Source organism: Pongo abelii, chromosome 9 (assembly GCF_028885655.2).
Source record: "Pongo abelii isolate AG06213 chromosome 9, NHGRI_mPonAbe1-v2.0_pri, whole genome shotgun sequence".
NCBI classification, from domain to species: domain Eukaryota; kingdom Metazoa; phylum Chordata; class Mammalia; order Primates; family Hominidae; genus Pongo; species Pongo abelii.
Window position 1 is genome coordinate 77,152,354 of NC_071994.2, and position 27,292 is coordinate 77,179,645.

At 40.9% G+C, this 27,292-nt stretch overlaps 1 protein-coding gene and 1 long non-coding RNA gene across 2 annotated transcripts in view; both read right to left on the minus strand.

The window, feature by feature from the left end:
* The window catches only part of LOC129048715 (uncharacterized), a 35,258-nt gene continuing 7,966 nt past the window's right edge, over positions 1-27,292 (minus strand). The window contains exon 4 of the long non-coding RNA XR_008511292.1: positions 1-563. This is a non-coding gene — a long non-coding RNA (uncharacterized LOC129048715). The remainder of the gene's footprint in view (positions 564-27,292) is intronic.
* On the minus strand, positions 25,980-27,026 carry LOC100437189 (olfactory receptor 2AT4-like). Its single transcript, XM_054524831.1, has one exon. The coding sequence runs from the start codon at positions 26,937-26,939 to the stop codon at positions 26,076-26,078; it is 864 nt and encodes a 287-aa protein (XP_054380806.1). The 5' UTR covers positions 26,940-27,026; the 3' UTR covers positions 25,980-26,075.

A 27,292-nucleotide genomic window follows, 5' to 3' on the forward strand; every position in this document is an offset into this window, starting at 1 on the left:
TTGCTGTGGATGCTCTGAGAATTGAGGTTTCTCCAAAGTTCTAACACTTTTGTGATTAAGCCCTTTGCTTAGTCTTCAGCTTGTCTGCCCTCTGCAGAGGATGTTGTCAAGGAGAGCCTCTGACTCTCACACTTTGCACTGGGGATTAATAGATCTGAGTCTGTTGTTTTCTCTCTACCCTTCAATACATCTTGTCCTTTTAGCAACATCCTCCAATCCCACAGTTCTTAAAGTTTTTACTTCTGCCATACCTCTAAAACACTAGAGATGATGCACAAGCTGTTGCAGCTGCTTTATCTAGGTCCCAGCCAGCTTGCAGCAGATAAAAGTCTTAGCAATCACATTCCTGTAGCATAGACTGCAATCTCTTGTTTACCATCAGTGACAGGGTCCTCATTGCCATTCAGACAGTGAGCGATCCACTTACAGAATCTCATCCTCAGAATCTGTCTTCAAGAACTACTCCTGGCACCAACTTTCTTGGGCTGGGCTTCCCAGAAGCAGAGCCAGAGAAAGGGATTCTTGTGCAAGTGATTTATTGAGGGAGTATTCCCAGGTGAGACCTGTAAGGGAGTGAGAGAAGCAGGGTAGTGCAGGAGAAGTTAGGCAAATATGAGTTTCAACTGAAATTGAACCTCATTCCACAGGTGCTCTGGAGTGTGAAAGGCACTATAGCATTGTTCTACCTTGGAGTGGAGGGATACCTTTTATATCACCTCATCACTATAGGTTATCCCTGGGGAAAAGGTGTAAACTACAAGACATTTTTCCTGGCAGGAAAAATTAGTTGAAGGCAACTCTCTAGAGAATAACATAGCTGCAAGCTGTTAGCAGCTAATATTCATAGCAGATACATGGATTACCAACAGTGACTTCTACATATGATATTTACCCTTCTGTGTCTGTTTTTTTTTTAGTATTGTGTTTATAATATTGTTGAGTTTGTTTTATAATGTATAGTATACATTATAAAATGGTGCAAATATACAATCTATTTAGCCTTTATATTATTAATGAACATTTCGCTGGATATAAAACTGTAAATTAAAGTTATTTTTCTTCAGTACTTTAAGATTATTGCTTCTATGTGTTTTCGTATCCAGTGCTCCTATTAGGAAATCTGGTATCAGTCTGAATCTTATTTCTTTGTAGATGATCTGCTTTTTCTTTCTGGAAGTGTTCAGAGTTTTTAAAAATTTGTCAGTAATTGATCCAGAAGAGATGTTCATAGTGATGAACTTCAAAAAGACTTTAAAAACAGAAAAGATAAAATTAAGCAATGTAGACTTCTGCTTTCATGAAGATGGGGTCTATGTACTTTTCTCTATTCTTCCTGCTAAGTACAACCTAAAATCCTGAATATTATGTATAAATCAAACAAAAGAAGACTATGAAAGGGGGAAAGAAGAAGGCAGAATGGCTTAGGACCTTGGAACACAAAGAACAACATGGTACTGGGTTCCAGGAATTTTCCTTTTGCTTCATAAATCTCAGACTTAGAGGTGAAGAAGCTAGCAACCTGGAAATGTCAACAGGTTCAAACAAATAAAAAAAAGCCAATGAAAGGGTAGTCTGTTTAAACCCAAAAGGCCAAAACAGGGGCAATTAGCGAGCCAGGAAACTTTTAGGAAACAACTTTTGTATACTTGCCAAATACCACAGAGAAAACTGTGGCTTGACTTCCACCTCCACCAGCAAAAGCAAAATGGGGAGCCTAAACTTCCACCAGTTCCAGGCTGATATTAGGTACTTCAAGCTCCCCTACAGCCCCTTCACCATTGCGTCAGAGAATTATCTGACGAAGATTTTAAGGCAGTCATTATAAAAATACCTCAATGAGCAACAACAAAGGCACTGGAAACAAATTAAAAAATAGAATTTTTTTTTTTGAGGCAGAGTCTCACTCTGTCACCCAGACTGGAGTGCAGTGGTGCAATCTTGACTCATGGCAACCTCTGCCTTTCGAGTCCAAGCGATTCTCCTGCCTCAGCCTCCCAAGTAGCTGGGACTACAGGCATGTGCCATCACACCCAGCTAATTTTTGTTTTAGTAGAGATGGGGTTTCACCATGTTGGCCAGGCTGGCCTTGAACTCCTGACCTCAAGTGATCTGCCCACCTCAGCCTCCCAAAGTCCTGGTATTACAGGCGTGAGCCACCATGTCCAGCCAAAAAATAGAAAATTTCAATGAAGAAATAGAAGATGTAAAAAAGAACCAAATAGAAATTTTAGAACTGAAAATTATAATAAACAAAATAAAAAATTCAATGGATGGGCTCAACAGAAGAATAAACAGAGGAAGAATCAATAAAGAGAAAGATAGAATAAAAGAAATCACCAGTCTGAACAGTGATAAACAGACTGAAATAATAAAGCTTTGGAGACCTGTGGAAGGATGGCAAAAGATCTAGTGTCATCGAAATTACAGAAGAATAGGAGAAATAGGTAGAACTAAAAAAAACCTACATAAATCATGGCTAAAGACTTCCTGAGTTGGGTAAAGAACATAAACCTACAGCTTTAAGAAACTACCCAAATAGAGAACCCCAAGGAAATCCACCCTAACACACATCACAGTCAAACTTCAGAAAACTAAAGACAAAGAAGAAATCTTGAAAGCGCAAGAGGGAAATGACACCTTACCTGTAGGGAAAAAACAATTTAAATGACAGTAGGTTTATCATCAGAAACTATGGGGGCTAGAAAGAAGTGGAACATTTTTGAAGTTCTAAAAGAAAAGAACTGTATAACCAAGAGTCCTTTATCCAGCAAGAACATTCTTTGGTAATATAGAAGAAGTTAAGATATTCTCAGAAGAGAGAAAACTAAGAGAATTTGTTGCCTGAAGACCTATTCTAAAAGAATGGCTAAAGAAAATTCTCTAAGCAAAAAGGAAATGATAAAAGAAGGGCTCTTGGGACATCAGGAAGGAAGAAAGAAAAATGAAAATAGTAAAGATATTGGTAGATAGATTTTTATTCTCCTCTTGAGCTTTCCAAGTTATGTTTGACAATAGAAGCAAAAATTATAAACACGGCTGATACGGTCTTAAGTGTATATAGAGGAAAGATTTAGGACGATTATATTATAAAAGAAGGAGTGTAAAGGAAAAGGAATTTAGGTAAGATTTTGTGAGACAAAGTAACAAACATAAGAAGCCATGTTTGCCCATTTCTGCTTGCCTGCATAATTTCACAAAGCCCTGACTCTATGACAAGTGCAGCTCTCCAGAGAGATGCTTTGAAAACAAGACGGGATAGAGCACATGGCCCCTCATGTCTCTTGCCTGAGTAACTACATTCCTTAAAAGACAAATGACTGCAGTAGTCTGTTTTCATGCTGCTATGAAGAAATACCCAAGACTGGGTAATTTATAAAAGAAAAGAGGTTTAATTGACTCACAGTTCCCTGTGGCTGGAAGGCCTTAGGATACTTACAATCATGGCAGAAGGCAAAAGGGAAGACAGGCACATTCTTCACAGGGCAGCAGGAAGGAGAAGTGCCAAACAAAGTGGGAAAAACCCCTTATTAAACCATCAGATCTCGTGAGCACTCACTCACTATCACAATAACAGCATGGGGGTAACTGCCCCCATGATTCAATTACCTGCCACCGGGTCCCTCCCACAACATATGGGGAATATGGGAACTACAATTCAAGATGAGATTTCAGTGGGGACAGAGCCAAACCATATCAATGACCCTAGTCCTTGCCTTTTCCTACACATAAGATAACATCTAACAGGGTTAGTGATTATGCATCTATAATCTACAACCAGATGTACTTTGGTAATCTATAACCAGATGTACTCTTGCCCCCAAACTTTGATGTGATTTTACATGTACTGAATCCCCCACTTTCTGTATATACACTCTGAGCTAAAACACTTTCAGACCAGCCTAACAGAATCTCTCTGAACAACACCTCTCAGGCTGTAGTCCTCATTCTACAGTCCTCAGTAAGACTTCTGAATAAAACTAACTTTAAAGGCTTGATTTTTTTTCTTTAGTCAACAGTTTCTCTACTTCACTCAAACTGATAAAATGTCAACAGCAATAAATTGTGATAAGTTATATATATATATAAAATGTAATACTTGGAGCAACCACTAAAAATGCTACATGCAGAGATAACACTCAAAAACATTATAGATAAATCAAAATGGAATGCTTAAAAAATGTTCAGGTAACTCACAAGAAGACAGGATAAAGAAAACAAAGAATTGAAAAAAAGAATAAACAGAAAACAAAACATAAAATGGCAGACTTAAGGCCTACCATATCAACAATTACATTAAATGTGAATAGTCTAAATAGACCAATTAAAAGACACAGATTGGCAGAATGGATTTTTTAAATGACCTAACTATATGCCACCTACAAGAAACCCACTTCAACTATGATAATAAAGTTGGTTGAAAGTAAAAGGATAGAGAAAGATGTATAATAATACAAACATTAACTAGAAGAAAACAGGAGGCCAGGCATGGTGGCTCACACCTGTAATCCTAGTGGTTTGGGAGGCCAAAGTGGGAGGATTTCTGGAGGTCAGGAGTTTGAGATCAGCCTGGGTAACATAGTGAGACCTTGTCTCCACACACACACACACACACACACACACACACACACACACAAAGCCAGGTATGGTAGTGCACACCTGTAGTCCTAGCTACAGGGGAGGCTGAGATGGGAGGATCTTGAGCCCAGGAGTTTGAGGCTGAAGGGAGCCATGATTGCATCACTGCACTCTAGCCTAAGCAACAGAATGAGACCCCATCTCCTTAAAAAAGACAGAAAGAAAAAAAAAGAGTGGCTATACCAACATTGGATAAAGTAGGCTTCAGAGCAAAGAAATAATCAGAGACAGAGAGGGAAATTATATAGTGATAAAAGGGCCAATCTACTAAGAACACAAAGCAATCCTAAATGTGTATGCACCAAACAACAGAACTGCAAAAACTGATAAAACTGAAAGGAAAAGACAGATCCATAATTATAGTTACATACTTCAACACTCTTCTCTCAGCAATTGATAGGACAACTAGACAGAAAATGAGTACAAATATAGAACTCCACATCACCGAAAGGGTCAACTGTGACATTTACAGAATGCTCCACTCAACAAGAAAAGAGTACACATTTTTTTCAGGCCAGGTGTGGTGGCTGTAATCCCAGCACTTTGGGAGGCCGAGGCGGGCAGATTGCCTGAGGTCAGGAGTTCGAGACCAGCCAGATCAATATGGTGAAACCCCATCTCTACTAAAATACAAAAAATTAGCCAGGCATGGTGGCATGCACCTGTAGTCCCAGCTACTCAGGAGGCTGAGACAGAAGAATCACTTGAACCTTGGAGGTGGAGGTTGCAGTGAGCTGAGATCGTGCCACTGCACTCCAGCCTGGGCAACAGAGTGAGACTCCATTTCAAAAAAAAAAAAAAAAACACATTTTTTAAGTGCCCACAGAACATATATGAAGATAAGCCATACCATGAGCCATAAAACAAATCTCAACAAATATAAAAGAATTGCAGTCATACAGAATGTGTTCTCTGACCACAACGGAATTAAACTAAAAATCAATAACAGAAACATAACAAGAGAGCCTTCAAACACTGAAAATTAAACAACATTTTCCTAAATAATTCATGGGTCAAAGAGAAAATCCCAAGGGAAATCTTAAAAAAAAAATAATTTAAACCTGGTTTCAATATACTGTACCAAGGGTAATTTAAAAATACATTGAACTGGCTGGGTACAGTGGCTCATGCCTGTAATCCCAGCACTTTGGGAGGCCAAGGGGGTGAATCACTTGATCCCAGGAGCTCGAGACCAGCCTGGGCAATATGGCAAAACCCCATCTCTACAAATAATACAAAAATTAGCCAGACTGAGGTGGTAAGATTGCTTAAGCCTGGGAGGTGGAGGTTGCAATGAGTTGAGATTGCACCACTGTACTCCAGCCTGGGCTTGAAAGATATTTTCACTGGGCTAGAATTCTGGCAGTTATTATTTTTTTCAGCATTTTATAATTATTTCTGGAAGAAATAATTCCAAAGGCTCTGGCTTCCAGTGTCACTATTGAGCAGTCTTTTTTTATCTGGCTGCTTCTAAGATTTCTCTTAGTTTTGTTTGTTTGTTTTCTACTATGTCATTATTATGTACCTAGGTAATATATTTCTTTTTATTTATCTTGCTTGGGTTTTATTTTTTGAGCTCCTTAAATCTGTTGTTTGGTGTCTTTATACTTATGAACATTCTTAGCCATTTGCTCTTCAAATAATATCTCCACCCATTTGTGATGGTTAATATTAGGCGTCAACTTGATTGGATTGAAAGATGCCTAAATAGCTAGTAAGTATTGTTTCTGGGTGTGTCTGTGAGGGTGTTGCCAGAGGAGATTGACATTTGAGTCAGTGTACTGGGAGAGGAAGACCCACCCTCAATGCGGGTGGGTACCATCCAATGGGCTGCCAACTGGCTAGAACAAAGCGGGCAGAAGGTGGGTGGGATAAGCTGGTTTCTGAGTCTTCCGGCTTTCATCTTTCTCCTATGCTGAGTGTTTCCTTCTGTTCCTTCTGCCCTTGGACATCAGACGCCAAGTTCTTCAGCCTTTGGACTCTTGGACTTACACCAATGGTTTGGTGGGGGTTCTCAGGCCTTTGGCCACAGACTGAAGGCTGCACTGCCGGCTTCCCTGTTTTTGAGGCCTTTGGACTCAGGCTGAGCCACTGCTGGCTTCTTTCTCCCTTAGCTTGCAGATGGCCTATCATGGGACTTCACCTTGTGATCATGTGAGTCAATACTCCTTAATAAACTCCCCTTCATATATACATATATCCTATTAGTTCTGTCCCTCTGGAGAACCCTAATACACCACTTATTTCTCTCTTCCTGGGAATAGGATTAACATATATCAGACCTTTTTACTTGAGTCTTAGGTTCATACTCTCTCTTTTGTGCTTTTTATAGTTTTTGTCTTTCCAAGCTTCATTTTGACCTGTCTTCCAGTTCACTAACTCTTTTTTCAATTGTATCAAACTTACTATTAAAGTTGTTCATTGAGTTTTGAGTCTCAGCTATTTTATTAGTTATTTCTAAAAGTTCCATTTCATTCTTTTTTCAAAAGTTTTAGGTCACTTTTTATATTTTCTTGTTTTATTCAAATATTTTTAATCATCTTTTATCTATTTAAACATAATAAGAATAGTTTTGTATGTGACTGTTTATTCCAATACTCATTTATGTTTTTCTGCCTAATCTCACTCTGGTGTTTTTATTTATTTCCTTGTGGGCCTGGTGGATCCTTTGAGCCCAGTAGTTTGAGATCAGCCTGGACAACATGGTGAAACCCTGTCTCTACAAAAAAATAAATAAATAAGCTGGGCATGGTGACATGCACCTGTAGTCCCAGCTGTTCCTCAGGAGGCTGCAGTGGAAGGATCTCTTGAACCCAGGAAGGTGGAGGTTGCAGTGAGCCAAGATCACAGCACTGCACTCCAGCCTGGGCAACAGAGGGACACCCTGAAAAAAAAAAAGAGAGGTAGAAAGAAAGGAAGAAAGAGAGAAGAAAGAAAGAGAGAAAGAGAGAAAGAAAGAAAGAAGGAAGGAAGGAAGAAAGAGAAAGAAAGAAAGAAAGAAAGAAAAAGAAAGAAAGAAAAGGAAAGGAAAGAAAGAAACAAGAAAAATAATTCAAATCTAGGGATGAATCAAATTTCTTCTAGCAGAAAAATAATTTAAATCTAGGGATGAATCAAATTTCTTCTAGCAGAAAAATAATTTAAATCTAGGGATGAATCAAATTTCTTCTAGCAGAAAAATAATTTAAATCTAGGGATGAATCAAATTTCTTCTAGCAGGATTTATGTTTGTTTTTATCAGGCACTTGAGGACACTCCAGGACTACCTTAAGCAAAGGTAAGTTATGAGGTTCCTTAGAATACCCAGGAGATATGATCCTGGGATCCAGATCTTCAGAAGGTCTATCATAATTCTGGCTCACTGATTAAAGGATGTAGCCCATTGAAGTTCAAGGTTATTGTGGTGAAGTAACTCTTCATTAAATTCTCCACCTTAAGCATCTTTGGTCTTTGATTTCTGTCCCCTCCCACTTCCCCATCCTATGAGGCAAACAAGTAAAAATCTGAATTTTCAAGGTTAGAAATGTTTGTTACTTTGTCTCACAAAATTCCCTCAGAGAAAATTCCGCTTCTTTTCTTCGCCTGTCTGTATTCCTTCCAATTTTGCCCTTGTTATTCCATAGTATCTTATCAACTCTATAATGTAATTGATAAATTTAAATATGCAATCTAGAATTTTTCATTCTTTTCACTGGGAAGTTTAATCTGAATAACCTAATCCACCAGAACCCACCACTGAACAATTTCAAAAGAATAAAAAAACTTAAGGATCAAACTGAGTTAGTTTACTTTTTACAGGCTTAAGTGAAGTACATTTAAAAGGCAGGGAGGGGGCCGGGTTGGGTTGCTCACTCCTGTAATTCCAGCACTTTGGGAGGCCAAGTCAGGTGGATTACCCGAGGTCAGGAGTTCGAGACCAGCCTGGCCAACATAGTAAAACCCTGTCTCTACTAAAAATACAAAATTAGCTGGGCATGGTGGTGTGTGCCTGTAATCCCAGCTACTGAGGAGGCTGAGGCAGGAGAATCACTTGAACCTAAGAGGCAGAGGTTGCAGTGAGCTGAGATTGTACCATTGCACGATCTCAGCTTGGAGAATGAAAATCCGTCTCAAATAAAAAAAAGAAAAAAAGAAAAGAAAAGAAAAAAAAGAGGCAGGGAATACAGCTAGAAGTACATAAGAAAGTATATAGCTGTCATGCAAACCTACAACCTGTATGATTGCTAATGCCCAAATTAGAAATTCATCACATGCATTGTAAAAACTGCAGCTTAATCAATACTGCAAATACCCAAATACAGTCTGTTTTATGGTCAGTGTTGCTCTGATTCACAAAGAGTGAGACTGTGGCAATTGGGTGAGGATATATGGGAAGAGCCAGAGGAGCTGAGGATGCTTGACTCTCCAGCCTCCTCTGAAACACATCCTACCCTATCCTCCACATTTTCGCACTTGATAAAGGTGGCAGTGCCTTTAATTATGAAGCCAGCCCAATGTTTAATGTTGAAATCCCAGCATTTGCAGTGGAAGTGGCAATATGCAATGGCAGATTAGGAAAGACAGGGATCTGCTCCCCCATTATCTTGTTCCCCTATGCACATTAGTCTATTCTGCATCAGGGCCTGAGGCTCAGTCACTAAGGAAAGGATAACAGGTATGGAAGGAGCAAGGGTTTAGTTAAGGGGGTTGACACTAAGTAAAAGTAATCTTGGGAGTTCTCCACTGTAGACCAAGAACAGCTCTGAAAAATCAGCATTATTCCTGATGGTCCACCTGTCCCCTCTACCAAATTATACTTCTAGAGGTGGGCAACGCAAATTCTATGTTAGCCTTTTTAGATTATGGTTTTAAGGACTTGAAGTTTCAAAATATGACCTTTTCGGGTCGGGAGCCAAGATGGTTGAATAGGAACAGCTCCAGTCTACAGCTCCCAGCGTGAGCAACGCAGAAGACAAATGATTTCTGCATTTCCAACTGAGGTACCGGGTTCATCTCACTGGGGATTGTCAGACAGTGGGTGCAGGACAGTGGGTGCAGTGCACCAAGCGTGAGCTGAAGCAGGGCGAGGCATAACCTCACCCAGGAAGCACAAGAGGTCAGGGAATTCCCTTTCCTAGGCAAGGAAATGGGTGACAGATGGCACCTGGAAAATCGAGTCACTCCCACCCTAATACTGCGCTTTTCCAATGGTCTTCACAAATGGCACACCAGGAGATTATATCCCGGGCCTGGCTCGGAGGGTCCTACGCCCACGGAGCCTTGCTCATTGCTAGCACAGCAGTCTGAGATCAAACTGCAAGGCAGCAGCGAGGCTGAGGGAGGGTTGCCCACCATTGCCGAGGCTTGACTAGGTAAACAAAGCAGCTGGGAAGCTTGAACTGGGTGGAGCCTACCACAGCTCAAGGAGGCCTGCCTGCCTCTGTAGACTCCACCCCTGGGGGCAGGGCATAGCCAAACAAAAGGCAGCAGAAACCTCTGCAGACTTAAATGTCCCTGTCTGACAGCTTTGAAGAGAGTAGTGGTTCTCCCAGCACGCAGCCTGAGATCTGAGAACGGACAGACTGCCTCCTCAAGTGGGTCCCTGACCCCCGAGTAGCCTAACTGGGAGGCACCCGGCAGACTGACACCTCATACGGCCAGGTACTCCTCTGAGACAAAACTTCCAGAGGAACAATCAGGCAGCAACATTTGCTGTTCACCAATATCCACTGTTCTGCAGCCTCTGCTGCTGATACCCAGGCAAACAGGGTCTGGAGTGGACCTCCAGCAAACTCCAACAGACCTGCAGCTGAGGGTCCTGACTGTTAGAAGGAAAACTAACGAATAGAAAGGACATCCACACCAAAACCCCATCTGTACATCACCATCATCAAAGACCAAACGTAGATAAAACCACAAATATGGGGAAAAAACAGAGCAGAAAAACAGAAAATTCTAAAAATCAGAGCACCTCTCCTTCTCCAGAGGAATGCAGCTCCTCGCCAGCAATGGAACAAAGCTGGATGGAGAATGACTTTGATGAGTTGAGAGAAGAAGGCTTCAGACGATCAAACTACTCCGAGCTAAAGGAGGAAGTTCGAACTCATGGCAAAGAAGTTAAAAACCTTGAAAAAAGATTAGATGAATGGCTAACTAGAATAAACAATGCAGAGAAGTCCTTAAAGGACCTGATGGAGCTGAAAACCATGGCATGAGAACTATGTGACGAATGCAGAAGCTTCAGTAGACGACTCGATCAACTGGAAGAAAGGGCATAAGCAATGGAAGATCAAATTAATGAAATGAAGTGAGAAGAGAAGTTTAGAGAAAAAAGAGCAAAAAGAAATGAACAAAGCCTCCAAGAAATATGGGACTATGTGAAAAGACCAAATCTACGTCTGATTGGTGTACATGAAAGTGACGGGGAGAATGAAACCAAGTTAGAAAACACTCTTCAGGATATTATCCAGGAGGTCTTACCCAACCTAGCAAGGCAGGCCAACATTCAAACTCAGGAAATACAGAGAATGCCACAAAGATACTCCTCGAGAAGAGCAACCCCAAGACACATAATTGTCAGATTCACCAAGGTTGAAATTAAGGAAAAAATGTTAAGGGCAGCCAGAGAAAAAGGTTGGGTTACCCACAAAGGGAAGCCCATCAGACTAACAGTGGCTCTCTTGGCAGAAACTCTACAAGCCAGAAGAGAGTGGGGGCCAATATTCAACATTCTTAAAGAATGTTAAAATTAAAAAAATTAAAGAATGTTAAAAATTCTTAAAGAAAAGAATTTTCAACCCAGAATTTCATATCCAGCCAAACTAAGCTTCATAAGTGAAGGAGAAATAAAATACTTTACAGACAAGCAAATGCTGAGAGATTTTGTCACCACCAGGCCTGCCCTAAAAGAGCTCCTGAAGGAAGCACTAATCATGGGAAGGAACAACCAGTACCAGCCACTGCAAAAACATGCCAAATTGTAAAGACCATCGAGGCTAGGAAGAAACTGCATCAACTAACGAGCAAAATAACCAGCTAACATCATAATGACAGGATCAAATTCACACATAACAATATTAACCATAAATGTAAATGGGCCAAATGCTCCAATTAAAAGACACAGACTGGCAAATTGGATAAAGAGTCAAGACCCATAAGTGTGCTGTATTTAGGAAACCCATCTCACGTGCAGAGACACACATAGGCTGAAAATAAAGGAATGGAGGAAGATCTACCAAGAAAATGGAAAACAAAAAAAGGCAGGGGTTGCAATCCTAGTCTCTGATAAAACAGACTTTAAATCAACAAAGATCAAAAGAGACAAAGAAGGCCATTACATAATGGTAAAGGGATCAATTCAACAAGAACTAACTATCCTAAATATATATGCACCCAATACAGGAGCACCCAGACTCATAAAGCAAGTCCTTAGAGACCTACAAAGAGACTTAGACTCCCACACAATAATAATGGGAGACTTTAACATCCCACAATCAACATTAGACAGATCAATGAGACAGAAAGTCAACAAGGATATCCAGGAATTGAACTCAGCTCTGCACCAAGTGGACCTAATAGACATCTACAGAACTCTCCACCCCAAATCAACAGAATATACATTCTTTTCAGCACCACACCACACCTATTCCAAAATTGACCACATACTTGGAAGTAAAGCACTCCTCAGCAAATGTAAAAGAACAGAAATTATAACAAACTGTCTCTCAGACCACAGTGCAATCAAACTAGAACTCAGGATTAAGAAACTCACTCAAAACTGCTCAACTACATGGAAACTGAACAACCTGCTCCTGAATGACTACTGGGTACATAACGAAATGAAGGCAGAAATAAAGATGTTCTTTGAAACCAATGAGAACAAAGACACAACATACCAGAATCTCTGGGACACATTCAAAGCAGTGCGTAGAAGGAAATTTATAGCACTAAATGCTCACAAGAGAAAGCAGGAAAGATCTAAAATTGACACCCTAACATCACAATTAAAAGAACTAGAGAAGCAAGAGCAAACACATTCAAAAGCTAGCAGAAGGCAAGAAATAACTAAGATCAGAGCAGAACTGAAGGAAATAGAGACACAAAAAACCCTTCAAAAAATCAATGAATCCAGGAGCTAGTTTTTTGAAAAGATCAACAAAATTGCTAGACCACTAGCAAGACTAATAAGAAGAAAAGAGAGAAGAATCAAATAGATGCAATAAACAATGATAAAGGGGATATCACCACTGATCCCACAGAAATACAAACTACCATCAGAGAATACTATAAACACCTCTAAGCAAATAAGCTAGAAAATCTAGAAGAAAGGGATAAATTCCTCAACACATACACCCTCCCAAGACTAAACCAGGAAGAAGTTGAATCTCTGAATAGACCAATAACAGGCTCTGAAATTGAGGCAATCATTAATAGCTTACCAACCAAAAAAAGTCCAGGACCAGATGGATTCACAGCCGAATTCTACCAGAGGTACAAGGGGGAGCTGGTACCATTGCTTCTGAAACTATTCCAATCAATAGAAAAAGAGGGAATCCTCCCTAACTCATTTTATGAGGCCAGCATCATCCTGATACCAAAGCCTGGCAGAGACACAACAAAAAAAGAGAATTTTAGACCAATATCCCTGATGAACATTGATGCAAAAATCCTCAATAAAATACTGGCAAACCGAATCCAGCAGCACATCAAAAAGCTTATCCACCATGATCAAGTGGGCTTCATCCCTGGGATGCAAGGCTGGTTCAACATATGCAAATCAATAAACGTAATACAGCATATAAACAGAACCAAAGACAAAAACCACACAATTATCTCAATAGATGCAGAAAAGGCCTTTGACAAAATTCAACAACACTTCATGCTAAAAACTCTCAATAAATTAGGTATTGATTGGATGTATCTCAAAATAATAAGAGCTATCTATGACAAACCCACAGCCAATATCATACTGAATGGGCAAAACCTGGAAGCATTCCCTTTGAAAACTGGCACAAGACAGGGATGCCCTCTCTCACCACTCCTATTCAACATAGTGTTGGAAGTTCTGGCCAGGGCAATCAGGCAGGAGAAGAAAATAAAGGGTATTCAATTAGGAAAAGAGGAAGTCAAATTGTCCCTGTTTGCAGATGACATGATTGTATATCTAGAAAACCCCATCGTCTCAGCCCAAAATCTCCTTAAGCTGATAAGCAACTTCAGCAAAGTCTCAGGATACAAAATCAATGTGCAAAAATCACAAGCATTCTTATACACCAATAACAGACAAACAGAGAGCCAAATCATGAGTGAACTCCCATTCACAATTGCTTCAAAGAGAATAAAATACTTAGGAATCCAACTTACAACGGACATGAAGGACCTCTTCAAGGAGAACTACAAACCACTGCTCAATGAAATAAAAGAGGATACAAACAAATGGAAGAACATTACATGCTCATGGGTAGGAAGAATCAATATCGTGAAAATGGCCATATTGCCCAAGGTAATTTACAGATTCATTGCCATCCCCATCAAGCTAACAATGACTTTCTTCACAGAATTGGAAAAAACTACTTTAAAGTTCATATGGAACCAAAAAAGAGCCCGCATCGCCAAGTCAATCCTAAGCCAAAAGAACAAAGCTGGAGGCATCACGCTACCTGACTTCAAACTATACTATAAGGCTACAGTAACCAAAACAGCATGGTACTGGTACCAAAACAGAGATATAGGCCAATGGAAAAGAACAGAGCCCTCAGAAATAATGCCGCATATCTAAAACTATCTGATCTTTGACAAACCTGAGAAAAACAAGCAATGGGGAAAGGATTCCCTATTTAATAAATGGTGCCGGGAAAACTGGCTAGCCATATGTAGAAAGCTGAAACTGGATCCCTTCCTTACACCTTATACAAAAATTAATTCAAGATGGATTCAAGACTTAAATGTTAGACCTAAAACCATAAAAACCCTAGAAGAAAACCTAGGCAATACCATTCAGGACATAGGCATGGGCAAGGACTTCATGTCTAAAAGACCAAAAGCAATGGCAACAAAAGCCAAAATTGACAAATGGGATCTAATTAAACTAAAGAGCTTCTGCACAGCAAAAGGAACTACCATCAGAGTGAACAGGCAACCTACAAAATGGGAGAAACGTTTTGCAATCTACTCATCTGACAAAGGGCTAATAACTAGAATCTACAATGAACTCCAACAAATTTACAAGAAAAAAACAAACAACCCCATCAAAAAGCGGGCAAAGGATATGAACAGACACTTCTCAAAAGAAGACATTTATGCAGCCAAAAGACATGAAAAAATGCTCATCATCACTGGCCATCAGAGAAATGCAAATCAAAACCACAATGAGATACCATCTCACACCAGTTAGAATGGTGATCATTAAAAAGTCAGGAAACAACAGGTACTGGAGAGGATGTGGAGAAATAGGAACACTTTTACACTGTTGGTGGGACTGTAAACCAGTTCAACCATTGTGGAAGTCAGTGTGGCGATTCCTCAGGGATCTAGAACTAGAAATATCATTTGACCCAGCCATCCCATTACTGGGTATATACCCAAAGGATTATAAATCATGCTGCTATAAAGACACATGCACATGTATGTTTATTGCGGCACTATTCACAATAGCAAAGACTTGGAACCAACCCAAATGTCCAACAATGATAGACTGGATTAAGAAAATATGGTACATATACACCATGGAATACTATGCAGCCATAAAAAATGATGAGTTCATGTCCTTTGTAGGGATATGGATGAAGCTGGAAACCATCATTCTCAGCAAACTATCGCAAGGACAAAAAACCAAACACCGCATGTTTTCACTCCTAGGTGGGAATTGAACAACGAGAACACATGGGCCCAGGAAGGGGAACATCACACACCAGGGCCTGTTATGGGGTGGGGGGAGGGGGAAGGGATAGTATTAGGAGATATACCTAATGTTAAATGAGGAGTTAATGGGTGCAGCACACCAACATGGCACATGTATACATATGTAACAAACCTGCACATTGTGCACATGTACCCTAAAACTTAAAATATAATTTTAAAAAATGACCTTTTCTAGACTGGTAACTACTTGAAAACCCTAATGGCTAGTACAATCATCATATTATCTCGGGTCAGTGAAGTCTTGACTCCTAGGTTTGGTTAGCCCAAGACCAAGAAGGCTGGTTCATTTTCAGCTAATCCAGTGACATTTCAAATCAGGCAGGCTGTGTGGTTTTGGAATCAAGTATATTCAGTGACTAGTTGTCAAGTTAACAGTTGAGGGTCATTAAGGGGGCCCAATTACTGTATCTCTTTTCCCCACTTCAGTTCTGAATGAATTGTGGGTCTGAACAAAAGCAGAGGGCATGTAATATCACTAGGTTGAAGGACATGGCATATATCCGAGAGCATGGGACTTCTTAAAACGAAACTCCAAAATTAGAGAGATTCCTGCCCAGCCCTAGGCATGGTAGAACCACCCCAAATATCCCTGCATGAGAAAAAGCCTCTATAAAATGCCCAAATGGAGGAGTAGAGGAGCATGTAAGGGCAGAGGCGAGAGAGAAGAGAGAAGTCATGCTAAGCATATTCAGATTAGTCTTCCCAAGCAGACTTAGATTAAGTCATCCTAAATGTCCCAGGATACAGTGGCCAATGGGACAAGAAAAGGTCAAAAGCATTCCATGAACTGAATTCCCTCCACATGGAAGAAACATCAGGAAGAATCATTTCCTCAGTGCTGGCCATTTCTTTTTGAGCTATTCAGTACTTGTATACAGGGGATGCAGTAACTTGTTGGTTGACTAATGGGTTTTTTATTTTAGCTGTTCTCAGTGCTATTGAGGAATCAACTGAATTATTTCAGGTACTTGTTGCTACGATAGGAGAGACAATATCACTATCTGGGTAAAAGAAGGGTTTTACATTTCAAATCATCTCTTCTTGGGAGCATTGTTGACATATGGACAGATTTAATTATACACAGACAAGGCATACATAACAAATGTTCCATTTTGTTCCTCAACCCATTCTTTCTGTTTTGGGAGAAAAAGCTAACCTTGCAACTGGCTGTGTTTCGTATTGGGAAACTGACAATGTATAACTGCCTAATGGCCAAGTATTTTGAGGGGGTTTCAATGAGTACTTCTTGGTCATAGTAAAGAATATGGCAAAGGAAGTTTGGCAACCTTATCAAGCAAGACAGAGAGACAATTCTGAAGTCTGAGACAGTCTGTCATTAAACCTAAGATTACAGTTTTGCCCAAGTTTACTCCTAGTCATTGTAATATTCTGGGAGGACTACTGTTTTATAGGACAAGAGATCTGTGTTTGAGTCTTGGCTCTGGCATTGACTTGCTGTGTGACATTGGGAAAGTGTTATGAGCCTCAGTTTTCATAACTGTAAAATGGGAAGGGTAAAACCAGATGATCTGTTTTTTCCAGCCTTGATATTCTGGGACTCCTCATTCTAACCAAAAGGTTCTCAAATGTCTCCCAGTGATGATGGGAGTGAAAGCCATTCTGCTCCCTGTGAAACACTATGATATGGCCAACATTTCACCCTGTCATTCTCATGAGGCATAAGCTCCCTTGTACAGGATCTTATTGTGCATGGACATATAAAATTACATCCAAGAACACATATGTAATTGAAAAGGAAAATTTGGAGGAGGAGCCAAGATGGCCAAATAGGAACAGCTCTGGTCTACAGCTCCCAGTGTGAACGACACAGAAGACGGGTGATTTCTGCATTTCCATCTGAGGAATGCAGTTCCTCACCAGCAACGGAACAAAGCTGGACAGAGAATGACTTTGACGAGTTGAGAGAAGAAGGCTTCAGACGATCAAACTACTCCGAGCTACAGGAGGAAATTCAAACCAAAGGCAAAAAAGTTGAAAACTTTGAAAAAAATTTAGACGAATGTATAACTAGAATAATCAATACAGAGAAGTGCTTAAAGGAGCTGATGGAGCTGAAAGCCAAGGCTCGAGAACTACATAAAGAATGCAGAAGCCTCAGGAGCCGATGCGATCAACTGGAAGAAAGAGTATCAGTGATGGAAGATGAAATGAATGAAATGAAGTGAGAAGGGAAGTTTAGAGAAAAACGAATAAAAAGAAATGAACAAAGCCTCCAAGAAATATGGGACTATGTGAAAAGACCAAATCTGCGTCTGATTGGTGTACCTGAAAGTGACGGCGAGAATGGAACCAAGTTGGAAAACACTCTGCAGGATATTATCCAGGAGAACTTCCCCAATCTAGCAAGGCAGGTCAACATTCAGACACAGGAAATACAGAGAATGCCACAAAGATACTCCTCAAGAAGAGCAACTCCAAGACACATAACTGTCAGATTCACCAAAGTTGAAATGAAGGAAAAAATGTTAAGGGCAGCCAGAGAGAAGGGTCGCATTACCCACAAAGGGAAGCCCATCAGACTAACAGTGGATCTCTCGGCAGAAACTCTACAAGCCAGAAGAGAGTGGTGCCAATATTCAACATTCTTAAAGAAAAGAATTTTCAACCCAGAATTTCATATCCAGCCAAACTGAGCTTCATAAGTGAAGGAGAAATAAAATACTTTACAGACAAGCAAATGCTGAGAGATTTTGTCACCACCAGGCCTGCCCTAGAAAAGCTCCTGAACAAAGCACTAAACATGGAAAGGAACAACCAGTACCAGCCACTGCAAAAACATGCCAAATTGTAAAGACCCTCGATGCTAGGAAGAAACTGCATCAACAAAGAAGCAAAATAACCAGCTAACATCATAATGACAGGATCAAATTCACACATAACAATATTAATTTTAAATGTAAATGGGCTAAATTCTCCAATAACTGGCAAATTGGATAAAGGGTCAAGACCCATCAGTATGCAGTACTCAGGAGACCCATCTCACGTGCAGAGACACACATAGGCTGAAAATAAAGGGATGGAGGAAGACCTACCAAGCAAATGGAAAACAAAAAAAAAGCAGGGGTTGCAATCCTAGTCTCTGATAAAACAGACTTTAAACCAACAAAGATCAGAAGAGACAAAGAAGGCCATTATATAATGGTAAAGGGATCAATTCAACAAGAAGAGCTAACTATCCTAAATATATATGCACCCAATACAGGCGCACCCAGATTCATAAAGCAAGTCCTTAGAGACCTACAAAGAGACTTAGACTCCCACACAATAATAATGGGAGACTTTAACACCCCACTGTCAACATTAGACAGATCAACAAGACAGAAAGTTAAAAAGGATATCCACCAATTGAACTCAGCTCTGCAACAAGCGGACCTAATAGACATCTACAGAACTCTCCACCCCAAATCAACAGAATATACATTTTTTTCAGCACCACACCACACCTATTCCAAAATTGACCACATACTTGGAAGTAAAGCACTCCTCAGCAAATGTAAAAGAACAGAAATTATAACAAACTGTCTCTCAGACCACAGTGCAATCAAACTAGAACTCAGGATTAAGAAACTCACTCAAAACTGCTCAACTACATGGAAACTGAACAACCTGCTCCTGAATGACTACTGGGTACATAATGAAATGAAGGCAGAAATAAAGATGTTCTTTGAAACCAACGAGAACAAAGACACAACATACCAGAATCTCTGGGACACATTCAAACCACTGAGTAGAGGGAAATTTATAGCACTGAATGCCCACAAGAGAAAGCAGGAAAGATCTAAAATTGACATCCTAACATCACAATTAAAAGAACTAGAAAAGCAAGAGAAAACACATTCAAAAGCTAGCAGAAGGCAGGAAATAACTAAGATCAGAGCAGAACTGAAGGAAATAGAGACACAAAAAACCCTTCCAAAAATTAATGAATCCAGGAGCTAGTTTTTTGAAAGGATCAACAAAATTGATAGACCGCTAGCAAGACTAATAAAGAAAAAGAGAGAGAAGAATCAAATAGATGCAATAAACAAATGATAAAGGGGATATCACCACTGATCCCACAGAAATACAAACTACCATCAGAGAATACTATGAACACCTCTACGCAAAGAAACTAGAAAATCTAGAAGAAATGGATAAATTCCTTGACACATACACCCTCCCAAGACTAAACCAGGAAGAAGTTGAATCTCTGAATAGACCAATAACAGGATCTGAAATTGTGGCAATAATCAATAGCTTACCAACCAAAAGGAGTCCAGGACCAGATGGATTCACAGCCGAATTCTACCAGAGGTACAAGGGGGAGCTGGTACCATTCCTTCTGAAACTATTCCAATCAATAGAAAAAGAAGGAATCCTCTCTAACTCATTTTATGAGGCCAGCATCATCCCGATACCAAAGCTGGGCAGAGACACAACCAAAAAAGAGAATTTTAGACCAATATCCTTGATGAACATTGATGCAAAAATCCTCAATAAAATACTGGCAAACCAAATCCAGCAGCACATCAAAAAGCTTATCCACCACGATCAAGTGGGCTTCATCCCTGGGATGCAAGGCTGGTTCAATACACGCAAATCAATAAATGTAATCCAGCATATAAACAGAACCAAAGACAAAAACCACATGATTATCTCAATAGATGCAGAAAAGGCCTTTGACAAAATTCAACAACCCTTCATGCTAAAAACTCTCAATAAATTAGGTATTGATTGGACGTATCTCAAAATAATAAGAGCTATCTATGACAAACCCACAGCCAATATCATACTGAATGGGCAAAACCTGGAAGCATTCCCTTTGAAAACTGGCACAAGACAGGGATGCCCTCTCTCACCACTCCTATTCAACATAGTGTTGGAAGTTCTGGCCAGGGCAATTAGGCAGGAGAAGGAAATAAAGGGTATTCAATTAGGAAAAGAAGAAGTCAAATTGTTTGCAGATGACATGATTGTATATCTAGAAAACCCCATCGTCTCAGCCCAAAATCTCCTTAAGCTGATAAGCAACTTCAGCAAAGTCTCAGGATACAAAATCAATGTACAAATATCACAAGCATTCTTATACACCAATAACAGACAGAGAGCCAAATCATGAGTGAACTCCCATTCACAATTGCTTCAAAGAGAATAAAATACTTAGGAATCCAACTTACAAGGGACATGAAGGACCTCTTCAAGGAGAACTACAAACCACTGCTCAATGAAATAAAAGAGGATACAAACAAATGGAAGAACATTACATGCTCATGGGTAGGAAGAATCAATATCATGAAAATGGCCATACTGCCCAAGGTAATTTATAGATTCAATGCCATCCCGATCAAGCTAACAATGACTTTCTTCACAGAATTGGAAAAAACTACTTTAAAGTTCATATGGAACCAAAAAAGAGCCCGCATCGCCAAGTCAATCCTAAGCCAAAAGAACAAAGCTGGAGGCATCATGCTACCTGACTTCAAACTATACTACAAGGCTACAGTAACCAAAACAGCATGGTACTGGTACCAAAACAGAGATATAGATCAATGGAACAGAACAGAGCCCTCAGAAATAACGCCACATATCTACAACTATCTGATCTTTGACAAACCTGAGAAAAACAAGCAATGGGGAAAGGATTCCCTATTTAATAAATGGTGCTGAGAAAACTGGCTAGCCATATGTAGAAAGCTGAAACTGGATCCCTTCCTTACATCTTATACAAAAATTAATTCAAGATGGATTAAATACTTCAACGTTAGACATAAAACCATAAAAACCCTAGAAGAAAACCTAGGCATTACCATTCAGGACATAGGCATGGGCAAGGACTTCATGTCTAAAACAACAAAAGCAATGGCAACAAAAGCCAAAATTGACAAATGGGATCTAATTAAACTAAAGAGCTTCTGCACAGCAAAAGAAACTGCCATCAGAGTGAACAGGCAACCTGCAGAACGGGAGAAAATTTTTGCAACCTACTCATCTGACAAAGGGCTAACATCCAGAATCTACAATGAACTCCAACAAATTTACAAGAAACAAACAAACAACCCCATCAAAAAGCGGGCAAAGGATATGAACAGACACTTCTCAAAAGAAGACATTTATGCAGCCAAAAGACATGAAAAAATGCTTATCATCACTGGCCATCAGAGAAATGCAAATCAAAACCACAATGAGATACCATCTCACACCAGTTAGAATGGTGATCATTAAAAAGTCAGGAAACAACAGGTACTGGAAAGGATGTGGAGAAATAGGAACACTTTTATACTGTTGGTGGGACTGTAAACTAGTTCAACCATTGTGGAAGTCAGTGTGGTGATTCCTCAGGGATCTAGAACTAGAAATACCATTTGACTCAGCCATCCCATTACTGGGTATATACCCAAAGGACTACAAATCATGCTGCTATAAAGACACATATACATGTATGTTTATTGCGGCACTATTCACAATAGCAAAGACTTGGAACCAACCCAAATGTCCAACAATGATAGACTGGATTAAGAAAATGTGGCATATATACACCATGGAATACTATGCAGCCATAAAAGATGATGAGTTCATGTCCTTTGTAGGGACATGGATGAAATTGGAAATCATCATTCTCAGCAAACTATCGCAAGGACAAAAAACCAAACACCGCATGTTCTCACTCATAGATGGGAATTGAACAATGAGAACACATGGACACAGGAAGGGGAACATCACACTCTGGGGACTGTTGTGGGGTGGGGGTAGGGGGGAGGGATAGCATTAGGAGATATACCTAATGCTAAATGATGAGTTAATGGGTGCAGCACACCAGCATGGCACATGTATACATGTGTAACTAACCTGCACATTGTGCACATGTACCCTAAAACTTAAAGTATGATAATAATTTTAAAAAAAGAAAAGAAAAATTTGGTCGGGCTCGGTGGCTCACACCTGTAATCCCAGCACTTTGGGAGGCTGAGGCGGGTGGATCACCTGAGGTCAGGAGTTCGAGACCAGCCTGGCCAACATGGTGAAACCCTGTCTCTACTAAAAATACAAAAATTAGCCAGGAGTGGTGGTGCATGCCTATAATCCCAGCTACTAGGGAGGCTGAGGCAGGAGAATTGCTTGAATCTGGGAGGTGGAAGTTGCAGTGATTTGAGATTGCACCACTGCATTCCAGCCTGGGCAAGAGAAACTCCATCTCAAAAAAAAAGGACAGGAAAATTTTTAACTAAGTATAATTGGCTTTCCACATTTTCTTTCTTTCTTTCTCTTTCTTTCTCTCTCCCTTCCTTCCTTCCTTCCTTCCTTTCTTGCTTTCTTGCTTTCTTGCTTTCTTGCTTTTCTCTCTCTCTTTCTTCCTTTCCTTCTTTCTTTCTTTCTTTCTTCAGGGTCTCACTCTGTCCCCCAGGTTGGAGTGCAGTGGCATGATCTCGGCTCGCTGCAACCTCTGCCTCCAGGGCTCAAGCAATTCTCCTACCTCAGCCTCCTGAGTAGCTGGGACTACAGGCACGTGCTGCCATGACTGGCTAATTTTTGTATTTTTTATAGAGACAGGGTTTCACCATGTGCTTAGGCTCCTCTCAAACTCCTCAGCTCAGGTGGTCCACCCATCTCGGCCTCTTCCACATTTTCCAATTAATATATATTTGGTATTTATTTATTCCTCATCTCCACCACTAACATGTTATATAGCATATCCTAACAGATGTAATTCTGGCTAAGAGTGTTCTGGAAGGAAATGAAGAGACTGGTTATTTGGTCTGTCCTACCATGGGCATCAAACTATTAAGAGTGACAGTCAGATGTTTCCACTTAATGCAGAAATCTGTTTATGATACCGGGGTTAATTCCTTAACGGGTATATTAAAAAGCTAATTTGAAGTTTAGCTGGGGAGTAATTGAACCCATACTCTGAACCGAGAATTATATGTAGTTTATTATACTATTGACATAAACATAAAACCATACCACAAAACCTAAAGGAAATACTAATTGCAATTTACAGCCAGGCGCCTGGAATCCTAGCACTTTGGGAGGCCAAGGTGGAAGGATGGCTTGAGGCCATGAGTTCAAGACCAGCCTGGGCAACATAGTGAGACCCCATCTCTACAAAAATAAAAATAAAAAAATTAGCCTGTCATGGTGGTGCATGCCTGTGGTTCCAGCTATGTGGGAGGCTGAGATGGGAAGGTCAGTTGAGCCCAGGAGTTTGAGGTTACAATGAGCTATAATCACACCCCTGTACTCAAGCCTGGGTGATAGAGTGAGACCATGTCTCTAATAATAATAATAATAATAATAATAATGATAATTGCAATTTCCTCTGACTAAGAACTACCAAGAATCCGTGGCTCTAACTAAGAAAGTCTTTGATCTTAGACTCGCCTGTATTCCTCATCTCTCACAGAGTCTGGTTCTACAGATGTTATGGGCTTGTTGCTCATGGGTCTGCAGGATGTCATTTCCTCATATGAATACCCTTATTAATGGAGTTTGTGAAAAATTATCTTTTCTTATCCACTTATTCAGTGTCCAGCTAAGTGCCGAGGCTTTCTTGCAGATTTACTTCCCTACAATATGCACCACAAAGTGCCAGCTTCCTGCTGTGTGCTCTCCTGGTAATGGTGTTCCTTTCTGCCTGATTGGGACACACTGCAGCTCTGTCCATCCTTGCTCTGATCCTTGTGTGATTTCTAAGGAGAAGTGAGATTTAAACTCCTTTAGCAGTGTAGCAGGACGAGCCGCAGACAAAACTCCTTAGATACTGGATTAAAGAAGGAAGAGGTTTATGCGGCAGGGAGCATCAGCAGACTTGCGTCTTAAGAGCTGAGCTCCTTGAAAAAGAAATTCTTGGCCTTTTTAAGGGCTTACAACTCTAAGGGGCCCACATGAAAAGGTCGTGATAAATCGAGCAAGCGTGGGGAATGTGACTGGGGGCTATATGCATTAGCTAACAGAACAGACAGTTTTGCAATGCTTTTTCATACAATGTCTGGAATTTAAAGATAACACAAGTAGTTTAGGTCAGGGGTTGATGTTATTATTATTACTTTTTTAACTCCTAGGGCCAGGTTGTGGTGCCAAGGTTGTCTGGCTATTTATCTTACTTTTGTTTCTTTCCAACTTTTTGCTTTCTCTCTTTCCTCCTGTCTTGTGAACTAGGCAAGGTGGAGGGGAGGAGGGCAGCAGGAGTAGTAGTGGTCCTTCCTTAGCAGGAAGCAGCCCATTTTTTTTTTTTTTTTTTTTTTTTTTTGAGATGGAGTTTCACTCATGTTGCCCAGGCTGGAGTGCGGTGGCACAATCTCAGTTCACTGCAACCTCCACCTCCCAGGTTCAAGTGATTCTCCTGTCTCAGCCTCCTGAGTAGCTGGGATTACAGGTGCCTGCCATCACGCCCAGCTAATTTTTGTATTTTTACAAGAGATGGGGTTTCACCATGTTGGCCAGGCTAGTCTCAAACTCCTGACCTCAAGTGATCTGCCCACCTCGGCCTCCCAAAGTGCTGAGATTACAAGCGTGAGCCACCGCACCTGGTCATAAGCATCCCATCTTGATGGTCATCCAAACTAAAGATGAATCCTTCCAACTGGGCAGGAACACGGACAGTGTTACCACTCCCTGGTTGGAGCAGCTAGTGGTTTTCTTACCCAATCTTTCCAAGCTCCCCAACCCTCCACTGCCTGTGTTGCTGATAAATGAGTACTTGCTAACAAATAAATGATACTCAATGCCAAAAATATAAGAACTTACAGGAGAAAATTTTAACATTGAATTAAATGCTAACTTCTGAGCTCCTTCAACCCCTTTTGCTTCTCTTTGTCCTATCACCAGATGCTTTTTTCTCTCTGGGTCTGACTCCTACACTCAACTATAGATGCCTCCAGGGAAGCAATTTGTGTCTGGTTCATTTCTGTCTCTAGCACCCAATAAGAATTTTTATGAATGACTGAATGATAAAGTTTTATTCATTACATTAATGACGGATGAAAATTGTGAAGTCAGCCAGGCGTGGTGGCTCACGCATGTAATCCCAACACTTTGGGAGGCCAAGGTGGGCAGATCACCTGAGGTCAGGAGTTCAAGACCAGCCTGGCCAACGTGATGAAACCCCATCTCAATTAAAAATACAAAAATTAACTGGGTGTAGTGGCGGGTGCCTGTAATCCCAGCTACTCAGGAGGCTGAGGCAGGAGAATCACTTGAACCCAAGAGGCAGAGTTTGCAGTGAGCTGAGATCGTGCTGCTACACTCCAGCCTGGGCGACAGAGTGAGACTCTGTCTCAAAAAAAAAAAAAAAAAAAAAAAAAAAGGAAAGAAAGAAAAAAAGAAAAGAAAATAGTGAAGTCTGCAATTATTCTATAGTACTATTGGGAAAACGTCCTGATCCAGTATTTGAGAACCAGATTGTAGCTGTCTGCTCAACTAAACGAAACCAAATTAGATTGCTACAATTCATTTAAAAATATTTATTGAGTTGTTCTTCTGAGCTAGGTGCTGTCATTGGTATCCTGGGAGCTGAATTAGTTGGATCTAGGGATCTAGGGCCCCTAGAACACCCTGGCTCCTGGGGACATATGATCTTGGTGATGGCTGCTTTGACATCCCTGTCCCTCAGCATGCAGATGACAGAGTGGAGAACAGGTGTGAGAATGGCAAGGCATATACAGGGAGGGAAGGACGTATTTAAAAAAAAAAAAGAAGAAGAAGAAGAAGAGGAGAATGGCATGTACCACATTGCCCATGAGGTGGAAGTCGAGGGGCAGGTCAGCCCTGTAGGCCACATAGGCTATGGCAATGGATGAGTAGTAGGTGCCCACCACCAGGAGGTGGGAGCTGCAGGTGGAGAAGGCTTTGGAGCGTCCTTCTTGGGAGTTGATGCGAAACACCAAGGTCAAGATGTGGGCATAGGAGAGAAGCACCAGGAGAAGGGGGAGGAAGGACACCACCATGGCGATGCAGAAGCCCATGAGGGTCTGGGGGTTGGTGTCAGAGCAGGAGGTCTGGACCACGGCCAGATGATCACAGAAGCAGTGGTAGATGTGGGCAATGCTGTCAAATGCCATCTGGGAGGTCTGTACCACTGCTGGAATGGGCAGGAGGAGGGCAGTGAGCCAGGCACTGGTTGCCAAGACAGGGTTGGTCTGAAGGGTCATGAGGACAGGGTAGTGCAGTGGGCGGCAGATAGCCACATAGCAGTCATAGGCCATGACCACCAGGATGAAGGCTTCTGAGCAGGAGAACCTGTGGAACAGGTACATCTGCAGGAAGCAGGCAGGGAAGCTGAGGAAGCTGTCCCCAAGCAAGAACAGGGGCAGCATCTTGGGGACGGTGACTGTAGTGGAGAGGATGTCTAGGGCTGAGAGGTTTATCAGGAAGAAGTACACGGGCTTGTGGAGGCTGGGCTCTGCCATCACAACCACCAGAATCAGGGCATTACCCACCAGGATAAGCAGATAGATTAAAAAGAAAATCAAGGCCAGGCATGGTGGCTCACACCTGTAATCCCAGAACTTTGGGAGGCCAAGGCAGGCAGATCTTTTGAGGCCAGGAGTTCAATACCAGCCTGGCCAACATTGTAAAATCCCACCTGTACTAAAAATATAAAAATTAGCCAGGCGTGGTGGTAGATGCCTGTAATCCCAGCTACTCCAGAGGCTGAGGTGGGAGGATTGCTTGAACCCGGGAGGCAGAGTTTGCAGTGAGCCGAGATTGTGCCATTGCACTCCAGCCTGGGCAACAAAAGTGAAACTCCAACAAAAAAGAA